General features: G+C 44.9%; 2 protein-coding genes across 3 annotated transcripts in view; one reads left to right on the top strand and one right to left on the bottom strand.

The window, feature by feature from the left end:
* Positions 1 to 11,124, top strand: part of ulk3 (unc-51 like kinase 3) — a 55,435-nt gene extending 44,311 nt beyond the window's left edge. For both annotated transcript variants that reach the window (XM_072552965.1, XM_072552964.1), the window contains one exon: positions 8,864 to 11,124. In XM_072552965.1, coding sequence (XP_072409066.1) covers positions 8,864 to 8,880 — 17 coding nt within the window. In that variant the 3' untranslated portion in view covers positions 8,881 to 11,124. The remainder of the gene's footprint in view (positions 1 to 8,863) is intronic.
* Positions 11,125 to 19,713: 8,589 nt separating this feature from the next.
* On the bottom strand, positions 19,714 to 21,833 carry LOC140458425 (growth arrest-specific protein 1-like). The gene has a single exon (XM_072552962.1). The coding sequence runs from the start codon at positions 21,174 to 21,176 to the stop codon at positions 20,382 to 20,384; it is 795 nt and encodes a 264-aa protein (XP_072409063.1). The 5' UTR covers positions 21,177 to 21,833; the 3' UTR covers positions 19,714 to 20,381.
* Between the last annotated feature and the right edge of the window lie 1,683 nt (positions 21,834 to 23,516).

Below are 23,516 nucleotides of genomic sequence, written 5' to 3'. Positions count from 1 at the left end.
CCCCATATTTTGGAATATAGTGTACAATTCTGGTCTCCCTCCTATAGGAAGGATGTTGTGAAACTTGAAAGGGTTCAGCAAAGATTTACAAGGATGTTGCCAGGGTTTAGAGTGTTTGAGCTTCGGGAGAGGCTGAATAAGCTGGGGCTTTTTTCCCTGGAGCGTCGGAGGCTGAGGGGTGACCTTACAGAGGTTTATATAATCATGAGGGGCATTGATAGGGTAAATCGGCAAGATATTTACCCTGGGGGAGGGAGTCCAGAACTAGAGGGCATAGGTTTAGGGTGAGAGGGGAAAGATTTGAAAGGGACCTAAGGGACCTAACTTTTTTCCGCAGAGGGTGATGCGTGTATGGCATGAGCTGCCAGAGGAAATGGTGAAGGCTAGTACAATTACAACATCTAAAAGGCATTTGGATCGTTAAATGAATAGGAAGAGTTTAGAGGGATGTGGGTCTAATTTAATTTAGGATAGCTGGTTGGCATGGACGGGTTTGACCGAAGGGTCTGTTTCCGTGCTGTACATTTCTATGACTCTATGTAACTGATGTTGGAGAGAGAGGCTGGTTCTAAGCAAAACCAAAATGTACATATCTCCAGCTCTTCTGTGCTAGTGTGATGTCGTCCAATGTTATCTACAAGAGCATAAATGAGATTTGAAACCAGGACACAAAAGGAGATTTGTGATCGGAAATGTGGCCAGAGGGATAGGTTTTGAGGAGTGGCTGAAAGGAAGGGACCACAGTGGAGAGCTTTCATCAGAGAATGCCATAGTTTCAGACCCAGGTAGCTGAAAGCAGGGTCACTAATGCAGCAAAGGGAATAGAAAAGGCAGTTAAAGGAAGGAGGCTGGAGGAGGTTACAGAAATAGGAAGGGAGGAAGTTATAAAGAATGCAAATTTGCATTTAGATAGCGTCTTCCATGACCTGCTGGATGTGTAAAAGCACAGTCGCTGTTGTGATGAAGGGAAGCCACAACATTGTCACAGCACAGAAGGAGGCCATTCTTCCCATCGGATCTGCACCAGGTCTGTGTGTGAGCCCAGTGCCGGTCTTCTGTACCCCCGCACGTTCTTCCTTTTCAGAAAAATTCAACTCCCTCTTGAATTCCCCGATTGAACCTACCTCCTCCACAGTCTCAGCCAGTTGGCCATGCACCCCTGGTGGTCTCGCATACCTGACTGTGATTGGGCAATGATCTCATATTACTGAACATGATTGAGTCCCGTGATGTGCAGGTGCCGGTGTTGGACTGGGGTGGACAAAATTAACAATCACAACACGAGGTTATAGTCCAACAGGTTTATTTGGAAGCACTGGCTTTCGGAGCGCTGCTCCTTCGTCAGGTGGCATTTTTACACCCCTCACCCGCAATTGGTCAGTAGTCTCACGTGCATGACATAATCTGGGTGAATTCTTGACAGCAGTGGAAGACAGTGTCATAGCAACTATGTCAGTGGGCTAGTAATGCAGAATCCCTAGACAAATGCAGTAGAGGTAATGGTAGAAACCCCACCATAACAATTAAAGTTTAATTAATGCTATGTAGAATGTAAAGTTAGCCTGAATAATGGTGACGATGAAATGATCATCAACTGTTGTAAAATCCCCATCTAGTTCATTAACATGTTTTCGGGAGGGAAATCTGCTGTCCTTACCCAGTCTGGCCTACATGTGACTCCAGGATCGTAGCAAGCTAGTTGACTGCTATCTGTAATTTAGAATTAGAATCCCTACAGTGTGGAAACAGGCCCTTCAGCCCAATAAGTCCACACTGACTCTCTGAAGACTAACCCATCCCACCCTTTTACCCTACTCCCGACTAATGCACCTAACCTACACACCCCTGAACACTATGGGCAATTTAGCATGGCCAATTCACCTAACCTGAACATCTTTTGGACGGTGGGGAGAAACTGGAGCACCCAGAGGAAACCCACGCAGAATGTGCACACTCCACACAGACAGCCACTCAAGGCTGGAATGGAACCCAGGTCCTGGAGCTGTGAGGCAGCAGTGCTAACCACTGAGCCACTGTGCTACCTCCCCGTAATGGACCAGCAAGACACTCCGTTCAAGGGCAACTAGAGGTGGACAGCAAATGTTGGCCTGGGTGAACCCAGATTGAATCAAAGAATGAAAGAAGATGACCACATGGTCATACAAGTGCTCTGTGCCTTTCATTACCAAACTATTCGATTTCACATTTACGTCCCTGTTTTAGTAGGGCACGATTTACATTACTCATTCAGCTATTTCATACTTACATCATTATTTTGGTGTGTTGCTGACATTTCATTCATTAATTCTTACGGGGATATAAATCTTTGTTTCTCATTCTTTCACTATTCAGCATTTTCTCAATGAGGCATGCATCCCCTCCATAGCAAGAATCCCCTGTATTGATGTCGCAGTTTTAACCGAACCTCCCCCACCCCAACACCGACAACTCCCCATCCCAGGTGGGCTGTAATTCCTGCTTCTTTTCATACAAGTTGTCGCATGGGTTCTAATTGAAATAACTGCTGCAGAGAACAGAAGCTCTTGTCAAAAAATCCGCCCCTAAACAAATCTCCAGTCCTCTTTAGCATCTGGACCGTGTCAACTCTTACATTGCCTGAGAGGTGGTTGGGGGGGGGGGCTGCAAAATTATGGTTGTTCTCCAGTGCCTGAACTCTGACATTGTCTCAGTGTTAGCGTGAGTGCTTACAGAACACAGATGCTTTGTCATCAGAACTGAACCATCTCACAGCAGCCTGTGTTGCACTCCCCATCCTTACAGTGGTTGCAGGTGGCAGTGTGCAAACTTTTGTCGACTTTTCAAATAAAGACAGCCTTTCTCTTGATTCAGGTGGAACATGAATGTTGCCTCACTCATTTTCCTCTCTTTCATTAATTGTCTTCTCCTGCTTTCCTGCTTTTAAGTTGAAATGTGACTGGGTTAAATGATCAGGTTCCTGACTCAGTATAGTCTGACTGTTTGCTCTATTCCAGTTGAGTCAATGCACCAAGCTGGGGTGTTTTGTTTTTTTGGGGGGGTGACGTTATGTAGTGTACTGAGCCCTGGGGTTTGATTCTGTCGGAGTTAGCCGATGGTGGTACCTTAACATAATCAATGCTTTCTTCCCCAGCCCTGCACTGTCCCCTTTTACAGGGAACAGTCTAATACCCTTTTGAAAGTCTTATTTGAATGTGTCTCCACCACACCCTCAGGCAGCATATTCCAGATCCGAACCACTCCTTATGTGTAAGCCTCTCTCCTCCACTCATTATTGCTGATTTTGCCCAGTTACCTTAAATCCTTTGTTAATGTCACCTCGTTTTAATAGTGGGCAACTCCCATCGAGAGTGAAAAATGGTATCTTTAATTTTTTTGCAGCCAGTCACCAAACATAGAATCCTCACAGTGTGGAAGGAGGCCATTTGGCCCACATCGATCCTCCAAAGAGCATCCCAACCCAACTCGACCCTTATCCTATCTCTGCATTTCCCGTGGCCAGTCCTCCTATCCTGCACATCTTTGGACTGTGGGAGGAAACTGGAGCGCCCGGAGGAGGGTGGTCCACGCAGCCACAGCAAAAATGTGCAAACTCCACAAAGACAGTCGCCCAACAGTGGAATTGAACCCAGGTCCCTGGTGCTGTGAGGCAGCAGTGCAAAACACTGAGCCAACATACTGCTTTGCACCCTATATTCACATGAGACTGCCCATATTCTTTAACAACAATATCACAGGTTATTTACAGAAATGAGAAGTGAAAATTGTATAAATAAAAATCGGTTTAGAAATATCTCAATGTAAATATAAAAGACAGCTTCAACTTTTTCCCAGCAATAACCTCTGGATATTCAATCAGAGTGAAATGTCACTCTAATCTTAACTCCTTAATTTATTACTTAACTGACGACCTGGATTCCTTTTTATTTCTAATGGCCTAGGAATATCTTTCAAGTTCTGATGGCCTAAGATACTATCTGGGCCTTGTCTGTATTCTCTGTATGTTATAAACATTTAACTTTGTCATTCCTCAAACACTTAACTTAAATAACCTACTTTCTTGGGAATTATGTTTTTAGTTCACTGTTCCAAAATGACTTTCTGACCTTTTTAAAAAAAAAAGTCTTCACAGAATTGAAACCACAAATCTGTGTTACTTCTCCTTTAAAATTGGAATTCCAATTGATAATATATTATACAGCTTTATCACACTGCACCTTATGTTTTCAATCTATCCACAAGTGGGAACAGTCTCTCCCTATCAGCACAGTAAGTAACATTCTCACCTTAATGTAAGAGGGTTGTGGGTTGAATCTCCCACTGAAGACTTGACCATGAAGTCCAGCCTGACAGTCCAGTTGCAAGTTGGCATTGAGCTGTCGGTGTCATCGTCTGTCTCAATTTGACATAAAAGATCAGATTATTTCAAGGAAGTGTGCGTGGTGTTCCTTCTGCACTCACGTCCAATATTTATACTTCAACCTTTGTCAGCAGTCCCTCAGAGCGAGGAGGGTGCCTGTCATGGAGGAAAGAGGAAGACAGAGAAAAAAGGAAGCGAGGGAATAAGAAAGGAGAAGAGAAAGAGAGAGAAATAGAAAGAGGAAGAAAGAGGATAAGAAAGGAGAAGAGGAAGAGAGACAGAGGCTTTGAAAGAGGGGGGTGAAGTCACTGAAAGGAAACAGGTGGGGCAAATGGAAAGTAAAAGGCTCCGGGAGAAACAGCATAAAAACCAAATCAATGTTGGCAGTCAGTCAGTGATCATTGAAAGGTTATGCATCATCTTGTTTCCCCAGCTTTGACCTTTCGTCATCTGCCTCACTGCAGAACCAGGGATACATCAGTAACCTAGGGCTCGCCGTGATGGGTAGGACATAGGGTCACTGAGGTCTGCAACCTGGAAAAAAGGCCCTTTGGCCCATCGAGCCTGTGCCAGTCAAAAACAAACCACCGAGCTGTTGGAATCCCATTTTCCAGCACTTGGCCCATAGTCTTGTTTGCCTCGGCATCACAAGTGCACATTTAAATACTTTTCAAGTGTTATGAGAGTTTCTGCCTTTGGCATACAGTGCCCTCTCCTCTGTTTGGGTCAAAGCCAGTCTTCCTCAAGTAAGCTCTCAGGGTGCCTTTGAAAAGTTACCAATGGCTGCCCTATGACCATTGACATGCAGTAGTAGAGATTGAGCTTCAGGGTGCGGGTGTTTGGAATTCTGATGCAGTAACCTGTCCAATGCGGGTAGCTGAGTGAGAATGGTCACCTCAATGAGGAGGGAGCCTGCTACCAACAGTAACCTGGTGATCACACAGCATTCTGTCCAGCTGAACCTTATGACGTTAACCATCAGGAGTCAACCGCATGGGCTGGGCATAATGACATTGCAGTTGGAGGGAGCTTGTTGCGATACAGGCTATTGCTTTTGGTGATTGTTGACTGAGGGTTGAAGATTGACCAGGGCACTAGGAAGCAATTCCCTGCCCTCCATTTAACAAGTAACTTTCGCTGCAAGAGGAGATGGTATGTGGATGCAGAATAAGTGTCACGGAGCTGCCAGCATTCTGATTGCAGAATCCCAGCCCTCTCCAGAAAATTCTCAATCTCTTACACAATCTCAGCGAGAGTCTGTCTGCTGGGGAGGGGGGGGAGGCAGTTTGGAGAAGCCAGTTTGTTGCTGTTATACTGGGAACAGTGTCAGTAAATTTTGTTTACAGTATGTAAATAATGTGTTGTGTGACACCGTTTATGTTTCCACTGTGTAGAAGGCAAACATTTGTAAGCTGTCCCGACTTGCTTGCTGTCTGCTGCCTAAACACAGCCTGGTAAATCACAATAAAGATGCAGCTAATAAGACAGCCGCCTGAAAAGATTGAGAGGCCTGAGGAAGTGGGTGGGACTTGACTCTGGGACAAATTACAGGCAAAAATCTGAAGCAATAAAACAGACACATGCTTTTAATATTCCCATATAATGTTGTGGAGGCAGGAGAGTGTGAGAGCAGTTACAGCGTTGGCATTTTCAATGGATCTTGTGTTAACTGTGATTCACGCAGGAGGCTGGGATAACTGCATTAAACACCCCCATGCTGCTGCAGTGGTGTTCTTACATGGATCTTGTGATCCATCTGGTGTGTGTTTGACTTTTATTACTATTTAAGAGGTTTGCCTTTGGCACTGGGGAGTAGGCCAGTTGAAAAAGGCAACATGTGCATTTCTGTAGCGCCGTCCACAACTTGGGAAGTTCCAAAGTGCTTCACAGCCCCATTACCTAGTCTCCGGAATGAATCCATTGCAAGACAGAGCAGAAACCTGAAAGAAGAATGGGAAGTTCCAGAAATGGGGTGGCCAAAACTCCAGACAATGACCTCTCAAAATGCAGTTATGGGTTACAGGACATTTAGTGATCGGTTTGTGCACAGCAAGCTCCCGCAAACAACAGGTGGTAGTCTTTCATTTAAATCTACTTTAGTGATGGTGGGTGAGTGTTAAATGTTGACCAGGCACCTGGAGAGAACATTGGTGTTCTGCAGACTAACGTAGTGAAATCTTTCACATTTGCCTCATGCGGGTTTCAATTTTACTGTCTCTGAGTGATAATTTGACCCCTCTGCCAGTGCAGCAGTCCCTCAGAACTGCTTTGTGAATTTCAGCCGTCTTCATTGTGCTGAACTTACCCTCTTCAGATTCTGAGGTGAGGTCATGACCCACTGAGCTGTGGCCAGCTCCTGGAAAGCTCTAAGTTGGAAGACATACTGTTACAGCATACCCCCATCCGCCCCCTTCTTCCCCACTATCCCCAACCAACCAATCTCTGTAATCTCCTTAAACACCATAACACTCTGATATATTTGTCCTCCTCCTCCAATTCTGGCCTTTTGCACATCCCTGACTTTATCCACTCCACCATTGGTGATTAAGGACCTAGAGCTGCCAAGACTCAAAGTTTCAAGGAGACCACTGTCATCCTGGTGCTGAAGAAAAATCATGCATCTTGCCTCAATGACGACCACCTAGTGATTCCAACCTCCATAATTATGAAGTGTTTTGAGAGGTTAGTCATATCAACTCCAGCCTCCCAGATGGCCTTGATCCTTTGCAATTCACCTACTGGCGCAACAGGTCCACGGCAAACACCATCTCCCTGACCCTACATTCATCCCTGGACCATCTGGATAACAATGATACCTATGTCAGGCTCCTACTTGTTGACTACAGCTCCACCTTCGACACCATAATTCCAAACAAGTTGATCTCTAAACTCATACCTACATCTCGGCCTCCCCCCTCTGTAAGTGGATCCTCGACATTCTGACACATGGACCGCAATCAGTAAGAATAGGCAACAACACCTCCTCCAACATAATCCAGTGGCCCGCAAGGGTGCAAATTCAACCCCCTGCTATACTGCTTATACACTCACAACCGTATGGCCAAATTCCACCCCAACTCTGTTTATAAGTTTGCTGACGACATCACCATTATAGGTCATATCTCAAACACCAGTAAAGACTGAATACAGGAATGAGATTGAGTGCTTAACGGCATGGTGTAAAGACCACAATCTCTCCATCAGCGTAGGTAGAACAAAGGGGCTGATTATTAACTTCAGGAAGTGGAGTGGAAGGCACGCCCCCTGCCTGCATCAATGGTGCTGAAGTGGGGAGGGTCGAAAACAACAGGTCCCTGGGAGTGATGATCACTAACAATCTGTCCTGGTCCACCCATGTCGACGTGACAGTCAAAGCATCCTATCCAGATGCATCACGTGTGTTGGCACTTGCTCTTCCCAAGACAGCAAGAAACTGCAGAGAGTCATGAACACAGCCCAGTCCATCACACAAACCAGCCTTCCACTCATTGACTCCATCTATACTTCCCACTGCCTCAGGAAAGCAGTCAACATCATCAAATCTCAGTTATACTCTCACCCACCCTCTTCAGTTGGGCAGAAGATATAAAAGTTGGAATACGCGTACAAACAGATTCAAGAACAGCTTCTTCCCTGCTGTTATCAGACTTTTGAATGGTCCTCTCCAATGTTAATGTTGATATCTCTCTCTGCACCTTCTCTGTAGCTAAAATGGAGGAGGCAATGGCCTGGTGGTATTACTGTTGGACTGTTAAGCCAGAGATCTAGATAATGTCTTGGAGTTTAAATCTCGTCATGACACGTGGTGGGATTTGAATTCACTAATTTTTTAAAAAACTGGGATTAAGAATCTAATAACAACCGTGAGTCCATTGTCAATTGTTTGAAAAACCCATTGGGTTCATTCATGTCCTTTAGAAAAGGAAACTGCCATCTTTACCCTGTCTAGACCCATAGCAATGTGGTTGACTCTTAAATACCCTCTGGGCAATTAGGAATGGGCAATAAATACTGGCCTGGCCAGCCACATCCTCATCCCATGAGTGAATAAAAAAAATTCTGTACTCTATTTCTGTTACCGCTTTATATGGTACGATTGGCTTGTGGAGCATGAAAAACAACACTTTTCACTATATCTTGGTACATGTGACAACAATAAATTAAACTCAAACTCATTCCTTCTGTAAGCCTGTCTGTCTCTGTTTCTCCTCCTTTAAGACGCTCTTTAAAACCAACTCCTTTGGTCAGTTTTTTTGATCAGCTCTCTGAATGTCTTATTATGACTTGATGTCAGATAAAGCTTGATAAACACTCCTCTGAAGTAATTTGGGATATATTTATCGTGTTAAGAGTGGTCTAGGAATGCACTTTGTATTGAGGAAAGTTCTGCCTGATGTCCATGCTAATAACGGCCACAATTCCTGAGAGGAAAGGCTGGGGAGGGGAGAAAGCACACTTGTCCAAATTTAAGTTGTAATTTTATTCTGTTCTTAATTTGTGCTGCAGGTTGTTCACTCCAATGATCACATGCATCAATTTCACTTTGATGCTGACATCTGGCTGCTGTCTTCCCTGGGCAAGGTCCAAGCACTTCTGGACGTAACTCTGAGGATATTGAATCACAATCTCTTGACTGAAGCAATGATGACTACCACAAATCATATCGGTACAAGAGTCTTTCTGGAAAACAGTTTTATGCTTGCACTTTAAAAGAAAATCGCAGAACTTGAATATTGCTGAACAGAGAGACACATCATCGAAGGTTTTCACCTTGCGGTCATCAGGACGAGAGCAAGAATGCCAAATTTCAAACAATCACAAGTTTATATTCCAGGAGAAAAGAATGCCCATTGGTTGGCAAGTCAAGTCCAGCTGAGGTGCTGCCCTCAAGATAGCAACAAAGAACAGTATGATTCCCCAAAATCCCGGCTGGTTCAGAAAGGTGCGAGGCTTGAACATATTCCTTTGGTTTGCAAATAGTAGGTTAATGCGAATGAATATACATCCCCATTTGCAAGTGTAAATGAGCCATGTTATGAGTCCGATTATCTTAATTTGATTGCCTACGTTTGCTGTAAGAGTAGCTATTAGCGTACTCTGGATCACTCCGCAGCTGCCCCTTCATGGAATTACATCTAACAGAGGTTCTGCATTGTGTTTGGAGGTGGTGGCTGGCTGAGTTTGGTCTGGATCTGCCTATTAAAAATGAACGGAACATGCTGTTGATTCAATCAGCTGAATTGCTGGAACAGACAGCCCATGAACCTGGCACTGGAATGCTACTTCATCTCACGTCATATAAATTAATATGACAGTTGAAATTTTGGCATTCTTGCATTTGTCCTGATGAAAGCAAGAGAAAAAGCTTTGGCGATAAGTTGCTCTTTCCACAATCACAGTCCAGGATGTTTAACCTTTCATGGGTACAAGGTAATATTTGTGCTACTTGAGCAGTCCTGTTTAATTTTGGCCTAGATTAGACTGCTGAATTTGGAAATGAACTCCCTGCTGCTTTCTGGTCATGGCTACTGTTAATCATCCTGTTTTGCCTTACATATGTGGGATACTTGTATCCATTGGTTGGATGCGGAAATGCAGATATCAAGTAACCATCCAGACAACAAGATTAACCAGTTTAGAAAAAGAGAGAATTTGCAAATAAATGGTACTGCACTATAGACATCCCAAACCTTTTTGCAACGCAGTACCTTTTTGAAATCTAACCAGAATGGCTCCAACTGGCATTACTGACTAAATTCTTTCTGACGCGCGAGAGAATTTGCCAAACTTCCAAGAAGAAATTCTAAAAGGTCCTTAAAGATTTGTCCAGTTCCAGCATTAGTTTCACTGTTTCTTGACATTATGCCTACTCTAATGCTACATTTTGAGCTTAACGTTGTTAACCTATTTCAGTCTTGTATGTTTTTCTCTGAGTACCAGGGTTCCTGGATGGTGAGGGGTAGTCCAGTGGCATCCATTCGATAGCACACACCCTGCCATCCTCGCACTCTGCACCCCTGCCCCAGTTATTTATTGATTGAAATTGCTCATGTGTCCTGCCAATCCTTTTTGTGGGAGAGGGGTGGGGTTCGGTTTTGCCCTCCCTGCTGTAATCCTGAGTATACCGGTACCTGTAGGAAAGCTCACTAGGAATTGATGGGAATTCTGCTCCGAGAAGTTCTCGTGTTTCTGGAATTTACCCAGTGACAGGCAGGAACTTTAAAAAAACCTACTGGCCCTTCCAACCTATCCCTCATAATCAGGGTATCTCTTGATAAACTCACTCCACATGCCTCCTGTACTCATCTGGTCTCCTGGGAGAAGTGAGAAAAATATACAATATGTAAGAAAGGGCAAAGACCATCTTGCAACACCCTTTTGAAGTGATCAGGATGAGTGCAGCAGACCACGGATCATCATTACCAGGTACCAACCTCCTGTGCATATACAGCTGTAGCTTGAAGAGGAGGAGACCATTCAGGCCTACCAGCCTGTACCATCATTCAGTTAGATCACAGCTGCACTGGGAGCTTTTTATTTTGAAATGCAATCTGATAAGCTTCATCAACATAATTTCCACCATCCTGCCCACCGCCTCAGTCACCTGGAAAACACTTGCCTTACTCCACACCTGTTCAGGGTGGAGGGGAACATAACATAGGAGCAGGCGGCGACACTGTTTTATCTGTTAATCTGGCCATTTCTCTCCCCTTCTCCACATTACCCAAGAAGCAATCTTGGCATCTTCTTTGCTTTACGAAGGGGGTGGTGGTGGGGTGGGGGGGCGGGAGGTGAATTCTTTGCTCAGTTCATTTGGTTCCATCTCTCATTTGGAGCCACAGCTCTCAAAGCCAGAATGACGAAACCCAAGCCCCAATGAAATACCCTGGGAGATGGAACTGAGTTTAACATCGCTGGTCATTGTAGTTAAACATTTCAAACTTACAAATAAGTTAACATGACCTCTTGTAAACAGAATGTCGTTTAGCCTGTGAAGCAGTTTGTACATGTAATGTAGCAAATCAGTTTTATGATAGCTTATGTTTCTTGCAAGTTTTGTTTGTTCCTGACTCCAGTAATGTTAATGCTTTGAATAGTTTTACCTTACTGTCTAGAAATAATTTAAGGGCTGATTCAACTGTTTCCTCTTGCACTGAATTTTAGAAATTGAAATTTAAACATGTGGGTTGTATTGAATATGTGTGTCCTAATGACCTGATTGAGGTCTTTGAGGCCATGGAAGGTTTGCTATGTGTTTATCCATTTTTTCCTGAAATGTATCAGAGCTGCTCATCCCTCCTATTCTACTTGGGCAACAAGTGTCTATTGATTGACTTATTGGGTTTATTGATGACTGTCTTATATTGATGACACCCTGTTTACAATGTTTCCACAAGTAGAAAGGATCCTTACTCTACATCTGCCCCTGTCAAACCCATAGACAGATTTACATTTCAGAGGTCTCCAATCAACTTAGGAGGCTATCCCATGTTAAAACCTGATTCAGTTCAGAACTTACCTCAAGATAGAATAAAGATCAATGAAATGGTCTTATTATGCACACTGCCTTTATGAAACTAAACTTAGAAATAATAATGTGTCTGTGTTTCTTACCTGCTGGTGGTGTTGGTCTCTGGGTTTCTTTTAAGCATGGGAGTTATTTTGAGTGTTTAAACTTGAGATAATTGGTCGGAACTGTTCAGGAGAGGTGACAGCTGATAGATGTGCAGGATTTGGGAACTGAATGGACATTTGTAAAGATCTGGTCATTAATTCTGAAAGTTTGTGTGTGTGTCTATGTATCTGTGTGAGTATGTATCTGTGTATGGGTTTGTGTGTGTATGTGTATGTATCTGTGTGTGGGTGTGTTTGTGTGTGTATGTACCTGTCTGTGGGTGTGTATGCATCTGTGGGTGTGTATGTATCTGTGTGTGGGTGTGTATGTGTGTGGGTGTCTTTGTGTGTTTGTATCTGTGTGTGTGGGTGTCTTTGTGTGTATGTATCTGTGTGTGTGGGTGTGTTTGTGTGTATGTATCTGTGTGTGTGGACGTGTGTATGTATCTGTGTGTATGTGAACGTGTGTGTATGTATCTGTGTGTGGGTGTGTGTGTGGACGTGTGTGTGGGTGTGTGTGTGGACGTGTGTGTGGGTGTGTGTGTGGACGTGTGTGTATGTATCTGTGTGTGGGTGTGTGTGTGGACGTGTGTGTATGTATCTGTGTGTGGGTGTGTGTGTGGATGTGTGTGTGGGTGTGTGTGTGGACGTGTGTGTATGTATCTGTGTGTGGGTGTGTGTGTGGACGTGTGTGTATGTATCTGTGTGTGGGTGTGTGTGTGTGGACGTGTGTGTATGTATCTGTGTGTGGGTGTGTGTGTGGACGTGTGTGTATGTATCTGTGTGTGGGTGTGTGGGTGTGTGTGTGTGTGTGTGGGTGTGGACGTGTGTGTGTGTGGACGTGTGTGTGGGTGTGTGTGTGGACATGTGTGTATGTATCTGTGTGTGGGTGTGTGTGTGGACGTGTGTGTATGTATCTGTGTGTGGGTGTGTGTGTGGATGTGTGTGTATGTATCTGTGTGTGGGTGTGTGTGTGGATGTGTATGTATATGTGTGTGTTTGTGGGGGTGTTTGTGGATATGTATGTATCTGTGTGTGGATGTGTTTGTGTGTGTATGTATGTGTGTGGGGGTGTGCGGGTGTGTGGGGGGTGGGTGTGTGTGTGGGGGAGGGGTTGGGTGTGTGTGGGGATTTGGGGGTGTGAGTGTGTGTTGGTGGGGGGGGGGGGGCGATTGTGGGTGTGTGTGTATTTTCCTTCAGCTTCGTACATGGATGGTTCAGGAGCTAAACTCATTAGAGTTCTCCAGTCATCTCCTTCCCTCTTTGTCTTCTCCTCCTCTCCCCAATTTTGTAGAAGACTCCCCACTCTCCACTACCTAACTCACTATCAAAAGTGCAGTTCAGATCGAAAAGCTGACAAGTCAGCTTAAATTGCACGTCCTAACCTTTTAACCAAATGGCATCTTTTGGCTTATTTCTACGTCTGTCTGAGGAACAGACAACGGTTTTAATGTTACCTCCAGCTGCCTGAATCCTAAGCTCTGGAATTTCCGCCCTGAACTTCTCTGTCCCCCTCTCTGTCTTTTGCATTGTTTCTCAAAACCTGCTACTTTGTCCAAGCATTTAAACACCAGTCCAAATATTTCCTGAAGAGGCACCGCGTTAAATTTATCCTCCACTTCACTGTGGTGTACAATGTTACAAGACTTATATAGGCACAATAAAAACCAAAAGTATTGTGGATGCTGTAAATCAGATACAAAAACCGAAATTGCTGCAAAAGCTCATCAGGTCTGGCATCATCTGTAGAGAGAAAACAGAGTGTCTGAAGAAGGATCATTCGACCCGAAATGTTAACTCTGACTTCTGTCCACAGATGCTGCTAGATTTGCTGAGCTTTTCCAGCAACTTCTGTTTTTGTTATATAGGCATAAGTTGTTTTAAAAACGGGGATGAATTAAGGTGACAACTACATAGGAGTCAGTGATTAACTCCTGCAATTATTAATTATTTAAAAATCTGACTACTAAAACAAAAATGGTCTGCTGGCAAATTCCAGGAGAATTAGAGAGAGGTTTGGCCAACTTGGCAGAAAGATCGTTAAGCAAGTGATACCGAAGCTGGGTGACAGTCAGAAATGGAGCTGCTTTTCCAAATTTGCGTTGGCTGATTTGGTGGGGGGAGGGGGGGGGGGGGGAGAATGGGGTGTCATACCAAGTTTTAAAATGAAACGCTGGAGGCTTCAGCATAGGATGCAGGCTGACGTGCAGGGTGCTACGTTGTCAGAGGTGCTGACTTTTGGATGAATTGATAAACTGAGGCCCTTTCTGTCCTTTCGCCCATCTGAAGGATCCCATGACACTATTCTAAAAGCAGACAAATCCTCGCCCATGATTCTTAAACCAACATCAAGGATTGTCTTCTGTGGGTCCTTGTTGCGCATACAATGTGTGTCCTACATTACAGCAGCGACTGTCGTTGTAATAGTAGCTGTAAATCCTAAGATTTAAGTGCAGGTTGGGGTGGATTGGCCATGCTAAGTTGTCAGTTGTGTCTAAGGATGTGCAGGCTAGGTGGATTAACCATGGGAAATGTAGGGTTACAGGGGTAGGATCCGAGTGGGTCGGGGTGGATTCAGTGGCCGAATAGCCTGCTTCCACCCTGTAAGGATTCAATACACAGATATTACTTGACCTGCTCCTGAGTATTTACAACTTTATTTATTATGAAGGTTTGGAATTTCCATTTGTATTTTTATCTGTTTGACAGCTTCCACTACCGGCAGTGTTTGTTTTTCAAGACTCTGTCGTAAAGATTGGTAGTCTCAGCCTGTAAAGATAGGAGGGGCAGAAGCCCTAATATCATCGACGAAGTATTTATTGCACACCTGCAATGCTAAGGGGCATATAAGGCTGTGAGCCAAGTGCTGGAAAATGGGATCAGAATAGTTAGCTGGTTGTTTTTGACCGGTACAGACTCGATGAGCTGTGCTCTATGACTCCATAAAATCTACAAATAGTAGGAAAGACCATAAGGTCAATTGAAGGGATCACACTCCGGTACTGTTGTGATGCGAGTTGCCAAAGTAAATTCGTCAACTCGAAGTACGGTAGGGAAAGAAAATGGTGAAATATTCTGTCTCCCTCCCCCCCCCCCCCCCCCCCCCCCCCCCCCTCCCATCACGTGTGTTTCCTCCCCGCGCCCGCCCAGAGACATTTTCTCACACAAGACAGTAAAAGGGTTGGGTTCAGCAGTTTTTGGAGCTGTCGCTGGTAGATGAACAAGTCATTGTTTTGCCAGGCTCATCTGAATGACAAAGCAAACGGCCACTTGACAGTTGTATGGGCTGTATCCCTCCTCCAGAAATAGTCTGACCCATTATCTGAAGGAGTCATTTGAAGTGTTTAATCAATTCCTGCACTTTTTCAAGAGACCAATTTTGTTTAGATTGGCGAGTTAATGACAATGTTATTGATCCCTCAATCCAGTTTGACTCACCCTGGAACATCTCCACGTGGAGCTGTAGGCGTGTACTGTATGAGCATTTTTTTACAGTCAATTAAAATCTGCAGACCCTGCCCCTGTTCTGATGCCTATTCCAATTTAACTCCAATCCTACCCTGCTTTTTATGCTCTGTCAGGTTTTCATGTTTCGAAATCCTTTGCTTTTTTCATTAGTTAAAAACAAGAGAGTGTATGTCGAGTTTTATGTAAATTTGTTAGTGTTGCGATCTGTTCCCCATTTTAATTTACCTTCATTTTGCCCCCGCCCCAGCAACGCACCGGTTAAGAAATTTTAAAATCATATATGTGCACATTTGATTGAATTGAAATGATAGGATACAGATTCGATTTTTAAATTAGCTTCGTCTCCTTGTTTTTAAGATGTAGTATTTAAAGATTGGACCTTTAAACCCACTTGTATATTGGGGTCCAGCTTATGAACCCTGTCTAAATGTGGGAGATGAGGACTGCAGATGCTCTAAGTCAGAGTCAAGAATAGAGTGGTGCTGGAAAAACACAGCAGGTCAGGCAGCATCCGAGGAGCAGGAAAATCGATGTTTCGGGCAAAAGCCCTTCATCAGGAAATGATTTTCCTTCTCCTTGGATGCTGCCTGACCTGCTGGGCTTTTCCAGCACCAGTCTAAATGTGAGAGATGCACACTGCCAGCCTGTAGATTATTTGTGGTGCAGTGGTAGCGTCCCTGCCTCTGGAGTGGGAGGAGCGGGACTGGGGGCGGCTGAGTCTCACCTGCTCCAGAGATGTTCCACAACATGTCTGGATAGATTGATTAGAGAAAATGTCTAGGAAGCGATTCCCGTTTTATTGAAACCACGAGGCTCCGCAGTTTCCGAACGTGTCCACCCTCGTGTTCCCTTCGGCAACAACTTCTTAAAAATCAAAATAGCTCCTTTATCCGAACTTGAAAGAAGAATTAGAGATGAGAGCCAAACTGTAAAGGGAAGGGGGAGTGGGGAGAATGTGAGTCCCGGTTTGCTACTTTACAAACCGGGAGAACAGAGAGCAAAATTCGAGGAGAACTTGGAAATTGTAACCTTTGCGTTCTTTGGAATTTTTCTTCCAAGAATTTCAGTGGCGCTCACTGTAATCGGCGAGAACACTCGGTAATATTGCACTGGACTGGAAGGGGCGAGAGTGTAAAATCACACTTAAGAATCTGTAAGGAGCACTTGTTCAGAAACTGAAATCCCCCTCGGGTGTTTAAAGAATTGAACCTTTTAACTGTGGAGCTGCGGGTAATTTAATCAGAGTTTAATCCGCCGTTGCTGTTGTGTATATCAGACAGGTCTTGAAAACGGCCAGATTGCAAATAAATGTCCCAGGTATTGGCAGATGTGCAATTGCTGCCACTTTTTAAAAAAATACACTGTACGTAAATGAAACGAGACCAAAGAGAGTGCGATTAAATGTCTAAGCATGTGGCTGTAAAATTGTAATAGCAACCACATTATTCTGGGAACGTCGTTTCAGTGGAACACAAAAGCTGGAGTCCTGTCTCTCTATTGCAAACCGAATCCCTTGTGTGCTTTATTTTCAACCGACCTTCCCCCACTACTGTTCAATCCCTATTGAGATCATTGCTCCCCCTGTATCCAAGAATGGCTCATTGTTTGCACCCCCCCCCCCATCCTCCTACTCCACAACTTCCTGTGTGTGCTTACTTTGGAAATGTTTACGTAACTTGGAGCAGTTTCTGTACTCGCTCGGGGAGAGTTCACTGGGAGCTAGATATATACAGATGGTCCCACTCTGTTTAATAAACAACATCATACTGCAACACGTCTTACACCCGCCACGCTTCGAGGCTCAGGACTGTTTATTTGAATATTTGGATAATGAAGCGCAAAGGACAATGAAAATAAAACTTTTCTTTAAAAAAAAAGCTCCAAAGGCGGGAGTGGCTTGTTGAGTCGGTGGATTGGCACATTTCAACCAACGTGTTGTTTGGCCACGTGTTTTGTTTTACAGCTACTATACGTGGGACAGAATATTAACATCGAATCAACCTGTAATTCGAAGATGTGGGGAGTGAAAAACGCATGTCTGTCCGAGGGCTAAAAAAGAAAGAAGTGTTCAGGATATTTAAAGTGGAGGGAATTATAAAGTTAGCCCCTGGTTCATTGACAATGTTTTATCACTTCACTGCATTTCTTGCCCATTCCTCTTGACCTGACTGACACGCTCAGCTATTTCAAAGGGTATTTAGAATCATACAATTCCTGGAGTGCGGAAGTAGACCATTCGGCCCATCGGATGCCCCCCACCAAAGAACACAACACACCCCTCCCCGTACCCCTATAACCCTGCATTTCCCATGGCTAACCCATCTAGTCTGCACATCCCTGTACAGTATGGGCAATTTAGCTTGGACAACCCATCTAACTTGCACATCTTTGGCAATAAAAATGGAAAACACTGCGGATACTGTAAATCAGAAGCAGAAACAGAAGTTGCTGGAAAAGCTCAGAAGGTCTGGTAGCATCTGTGGAGAGAGATCAGAGTTAATGTTTTGGGTTGAGTGGCCCTTCCTTAGAACAGGCATTTTCTGTCCACAGATGCTACCAGACCTGTTGAGCTTTTCCAGCAACTTTTGTTTTTGCACATCTTTGGACTGTGGGAGGAAACCCACGCAGACATGGGGAGAATGTGCAAATTCCACGCAGACAGTTGCCTGAGGCTGGAATCCAATCCTAGTGCTGTGAGGCAACAGCCCACCATTGAGCCATAGTGCTGCCCTGGCACAATTCAACTACTTTGCTGTGAATCTGGGGTCACATGTAGGCCAGACCAGGCACAGTTGATGATTTCCTTCCTTAAAGAACTGTATAACATCTACAATAGTTTCATGGTCACCCTTACTGATACCTTTCTGTTACAGATTATTGTGAGTTGAACTTGAACAAGTTGCTCTCGTCGGATTTGATTATTATATCACTGTCTCCACACAATGATCATCATATATCCCGGTAGAGTTTCAGGCTTAGCTTGAAGTTGACAAGTGTGGGTCCTAGACTAGTGTTTCAAACCTAAAACAAGTATTTTAAACCCAAATAAAGGAAATTACAAGGGGATAAGCAGAACTGGGAAACTTGGCAGAAAGCATGTACAGTCCAGACCCAGGGTGGACTTTTTTAAGGAAATACTTTTGAAAGCACATTTATTTAATAGGGTTGTGGGTAACAATGTGGGAAGGATGTGCAAATTGTGTGAAAGTTGAAGAGAATTGGGAGTTGAAGATTGTAGGTACAGACTTGGACATTGAGAGGTCCAGATGTTGAGGTACGAGGAACAAATCGGTGAGAGCAGAGGGGAAGTAAACAAGCTGGACTTGGTATGATGGCTGGAAAATCTTTAACATAGTTTTCATTCATTCACAGGACGTGCGTGCCCCTAGTTAAGCCGGTATTTATTGCCCAGCGGGCATTTAAGAGCTATCTGATGCAGACATGATGGGCTGAATGGCCTCTTTCTTCACTTCTGAGATTCTGTGAAGAGTTAACCACTTTGCTTTGGGTTTGGAGTCACATGGAGGGCAGAGAAGGTAAGGGTGGCGTGGTGGTAAAAAAAGGACATGGCCATAAAAATGGTTCTCCACCTATATTCCAGATGTCTCGTTTTCAAAAATTAATTTAAAGCTCATCATCTCGCATGGTAGGATGCAAAACTGTATCAGTCGAGAATTGGCTTGGGATTCCACATGGCTGGACTAGTGACAACAGCACCAGCTGGTCTGCAGTGCAGAGTAATACCAACAGCGGGGGTTCAAATCCCATCGCCGCCTGAGGTTACCACAAGGGTCGCTCCTTGTCTTTCTCTCCCCCGAAGGCATGGTTACCCTCCGGTTAAACTACCACCAGGTCATCCCTCTCTAATGAGCCTCTGGACAATGGTGACGTCCACCACTGTCTCTCCCAGCTTTGTGGAGGCTGAGAATTCTGTCAAACGCTGGAGGTGGTAACAGACAAGCAGAAGGGGGTTCAGAAGAGCCAAGGTAGGGAGGGAGGCGATGCAGACCTGGGCGAGCAATCCTGGTGATGGGGAAGATTTATGGGGTCTGAAAAGATTGAAGAGGTCACCCAGTTTGGGAACAGAGTGATGCAATGGCTTTGGGGGGATGGAATGGAATCGCTGGCAGGGGAGGGGGGGGGGAAACTGGTGACCCGACCGAGGGAGTCAAGAATGTCAGACGTGCGGACGAACAACAGGTCAATGGAGGGGGAGATGGAAGGTTTTTTTGAAGCCGAGAAGATCAGGCAAAAACAGGACTAGACAAAGCAGATACAAAACTGTAATCGGAATTTATTTTTTTAAATGTATTAGTTGTAAATCCATAAATAGTGTCCAAAAATCTCCATCGTTTATACAAAAGTTTTCGAAAAGTTGCAAATCGAAATATCGAGCGGCTCAAGTGTTCGCCATTTATTGTGTTAAAGTTCAACTGAACTATCGAAAAGAAACATTTGTACACGCCTTTTCTTCTGTTTTATTAATTTTAAATCGAGTCAGGTCCCAAGGAAGTTTCGATGAGGAACTTTAAAATACCCCGCTTTATATGTGTGAAATGTTTTCAGAAAAGTTAAATCTTTGTAAAACTCGATTTGCGGAGGTGGGGGAAAAGCGTGTATAACCCAGTTAAAAATCACACAACACCAGGTTATAGTCCAACAGGTTTAATTGGAAGCACTAGCTTTCGGAACTTCCAATTAAACCTGTTGGACTATAACCTGGAGGTGTGTGATTTTTAACTTTGTACACCCCAGTCCAACACCGGCATCTCCAAATCGTGTATAACCCAAGTTAATTTGATCCGCCCATGATGTGCCTAACTTCAGTCTAGTGTTTTGTAAACACTAGAGGCGCACGGTGCCTGATACACGCGGAGTTTACAAATAATTAAAAACTGACAAAAAAAAACACAAACCTGCAAATAACTGTTTGCACAAAGTATTAGGGAAACCACAAGTTCAGGAGAAGGAGGAGGAGAGCACACCACGTGTGTGTCTCCAGTCCTGAGGAGTCATTCAGTGGCGAGTTCTCTCCGTCTGTAGTTTCTGCTCTTAAATCCGTTTTGTTCATTTCATAATCGTCGTATTCATAGTTCTCTTCCGAGTCCGGAGTGGCCGTAAACAGCGAGGGGCCTTCGATGGAGCAGAACTTCTCCATGTTCTCCTTCACCACCTCGCAGAAGGGTCTCTCCACCCCGTCGCAGACGCATGTGTTCAGCAAGATCCCACTGGGAATGGACAGCAAGTGCTGGATGGTGCTCTTGCAGACGGCGGTGCAGCGCTTGCCGTTGAAGAGCTGCCCGCAGTTGGACAGGTACTCCTTCATGGCACCGTGACACACCGACTCCTTCTCGCAGCGCTGACGGGCCGCCGTGCACCCGAGGTCGGCCGCGTCCGGCGACTGGCCCCGGTACCGCCTGGGCATGCACGGCTCGATGGCCCGTTTGGCCCGTCTGCACTGCACATCCTGATCGCAGTCGCAGTTCTCCAGGTCGGGGCCGTTCTGGGTCTGGTTGAGTTTGACCAGGGCGCCGATACAGTGGCTGGGACACTGGCGCCTCAAGCCCTTGAGGAAGGGCTCGCAAGCCGCGCTGTACTGACTGTACGCCCACTTACACTCTTTCTCCTCCTGACAACGGAGCACCGCTTGCCAACACACCGACTCGGCCCCGCTCACCGAGCTCAGACAAGCCAAGATCGCCAGAGAGTACCAACTGACCCTGGCGGCCTGGAGCATTCTTCAACACCATCCGTAACTCCCTGGCTCAAAGCGACCGGATCGGTTGCATCCTGAAGCCGGCCCGCCGGTCTGCTTTTTTCCAAAGCCCCCTCTCAGTTGCATAACAGCGGGTGTTAGTGATCTCCCACCCACTTCCTTCACTCTCCCAGACAAATTTACACTCACCACCGCTCTTCCCACAACAAGAAAGTCAGAAATCTACTCGAGGAACCAAACAAGAAAACTTCATCCAGCCTTGTCTCCGAGGAGAATACTGAAAATCGGCAGGAGAACTGAAGTTACAATCCACCCTCCCTCCCCTTTGTCCTGGAATCCTCGCAATTGTAACTCACAGAAATTTGCCGCGGGTTTTTTTTTGCGCCAGATGCAAATTGTCAAAGTACTCTCTTTCTCACAGACTCCCCTTCTCTCTCCCTCTCTGTAAACTATAGCTGCTCTCCAGTGTTCCACATCACGCCTGATTTAGCAAGCTCAAACTCTTGTCCAACTTTCCCCTCCCTCTCTCCCCAAACCGAGGGATGGAGGGGGAGAGAAAGACAGCGAGAGAGAGAGAAATCTTATTTTTTTTTCCAAACTCAATTGGTCGATTTTAACAGCATTGCGCAGCCTGGAATTCGTCTCCATAGCGACATATCTTTTTTCACTCTGGCCAAACGGCACGTCACACTCTGGAGCATGTTTATATAAATGTATATATATATTTTTTTAAAAAACAACCTGTGTGGTCTTACTTTTTTGTGTGTGTTAAAAAGTAGCGAACCAGCAGGGGGAGCAAGGACAGCGTCTGAATGTGTAGTTTCCACTTAAATCTGAAATCTAATGTCACTTGACTTTGCAAAACTGGATGTAGGAAACTCAAACTTTGAGGGGCGGGGTTGGTAAAACAAAATACACAGAAGCTGCCTGGGTGCATTTCAGCAAGAGATCCAGGCCAGCCTCTATCTCCAACCCAACCCCCTTCCTGCCAGGGCGGTGAATAGCATTTTCTGGACCGTTTGCTTCACTTTATGGGAGATGGGTTTGCATGCAAACCTCTCATACCGGGACGCCAGAGGGAATTGTTTCCGCCCTGCAAGCCATGAATAGAGGCCCTCCCCCCTCTCTCTCCCTCCATGGTCAGTGAGTGTTTTCCAGGCGGTGGGAGTGTGTGTATGGGGGGGGAGGGGTTCCCCTTTTTAAGACTCTCCCATTTAACCTCACTTGATAAGCTCACCACACACACAGACACCTCGCCGCAAATGGCGAGCAGCCCCCAGTTTGATTCTTCTCTCTCCAACAACCAACCCCCCCCCCCACCCCCCAACTCACCCATTGAGATGTAAAGCGGCGAATTCAGGAGTAAATCGGCGGACACCATGACCGCCTTTGACAGTCCGGGATAAGAAAGGGGGTGGGAGATTCAATCTGAAGGCAGAGAAAGTAAAAGACGCGAGTTTTGTTTCCTGAAAGGGGCTTCTCCTCCCCCACCCCCATGGTCAGGCAGGCGTCTCAAATCCTGTTCTGAGTACATCAACACTAACTTATGTTGGAGTCACAGAGCTGTATAGCACAGAAACAACACCCTTCAGTCCAACTCGACCAGATGTCCTAAATTAATTTAGTCCTGATTGCAGCCATTTGACCCATATTCCTCTACACCCTTCCTATTCATATACCTATCTAGATGCCTTTTAAATGTTGTTATTGGTCAATGAAACAGGTTTTACAACAATCTAAGACGTGGGAGCAGAAGTAGACCATACAGCCCATCAAGCCCACTCCAGCATTCATTGAGATTGCTACTGATCTGATAATCCTCAACTCCACTTTCCTGCCTTATTTCAGTAGCCCTTGATACCCTTAATGATTACAAATCTACCTCAGTCTTGAGTAAACTTAATGACCCATCCTGGAAAGCCCTCTTATTCACTACCTCTGTAAGAAAAAAAATCTTTGTCATCTCTGACACTTACTCTGAGATTATGCCTTCTGGATGTGATACTGATTTTCTATTTCAAATGTATTTCATTAACATTTATCTAATTGCTGAGGTAGGATTTGAGTTTACATTTACAGAGCATTTTTCTGGGCGTATGGATTGCTGGCCGTGTGGGCGTATGGATTTCTGGACATATGGATCATTATCACTAAATGTAACCATTTCCCAGTCACCATTACCACTCCTGGCTTATTATTCCAAATATGTTTAATTACTTGAATTTATTTCCCCCAGCTACTGTGGTGGGTTTTGAACTCTTGTCTCTGAATCATTTATTAAGATATCTAGGTTACTAGTCCAGTAACATAACCACTATAGGGTTAAATGCCTGAAGTCCATGCAAGACATACATTGTAACA

Source organism: Chiloscyllium punctatum, chromosome 33 (assembly GCF_047496795.1).
Source record: "Chiloscyllium punctatum isolate Juve2018m chromosome 33, sChiPun1.3, whole genome shotgun sequence".
Lineage (NCBI taxonomy): Eukaryota > Metazoa > Chordata > Chondrichthyes > Orectolobiformes > Hemiscylliidae > Chiloscyllium > Chiloscyllium punctatum.
The sequence above is the reverse complement of the archived record's forward strand: the minus strand, read 5'-3'. Positions and strand labels throughout refer to the sequence as shown.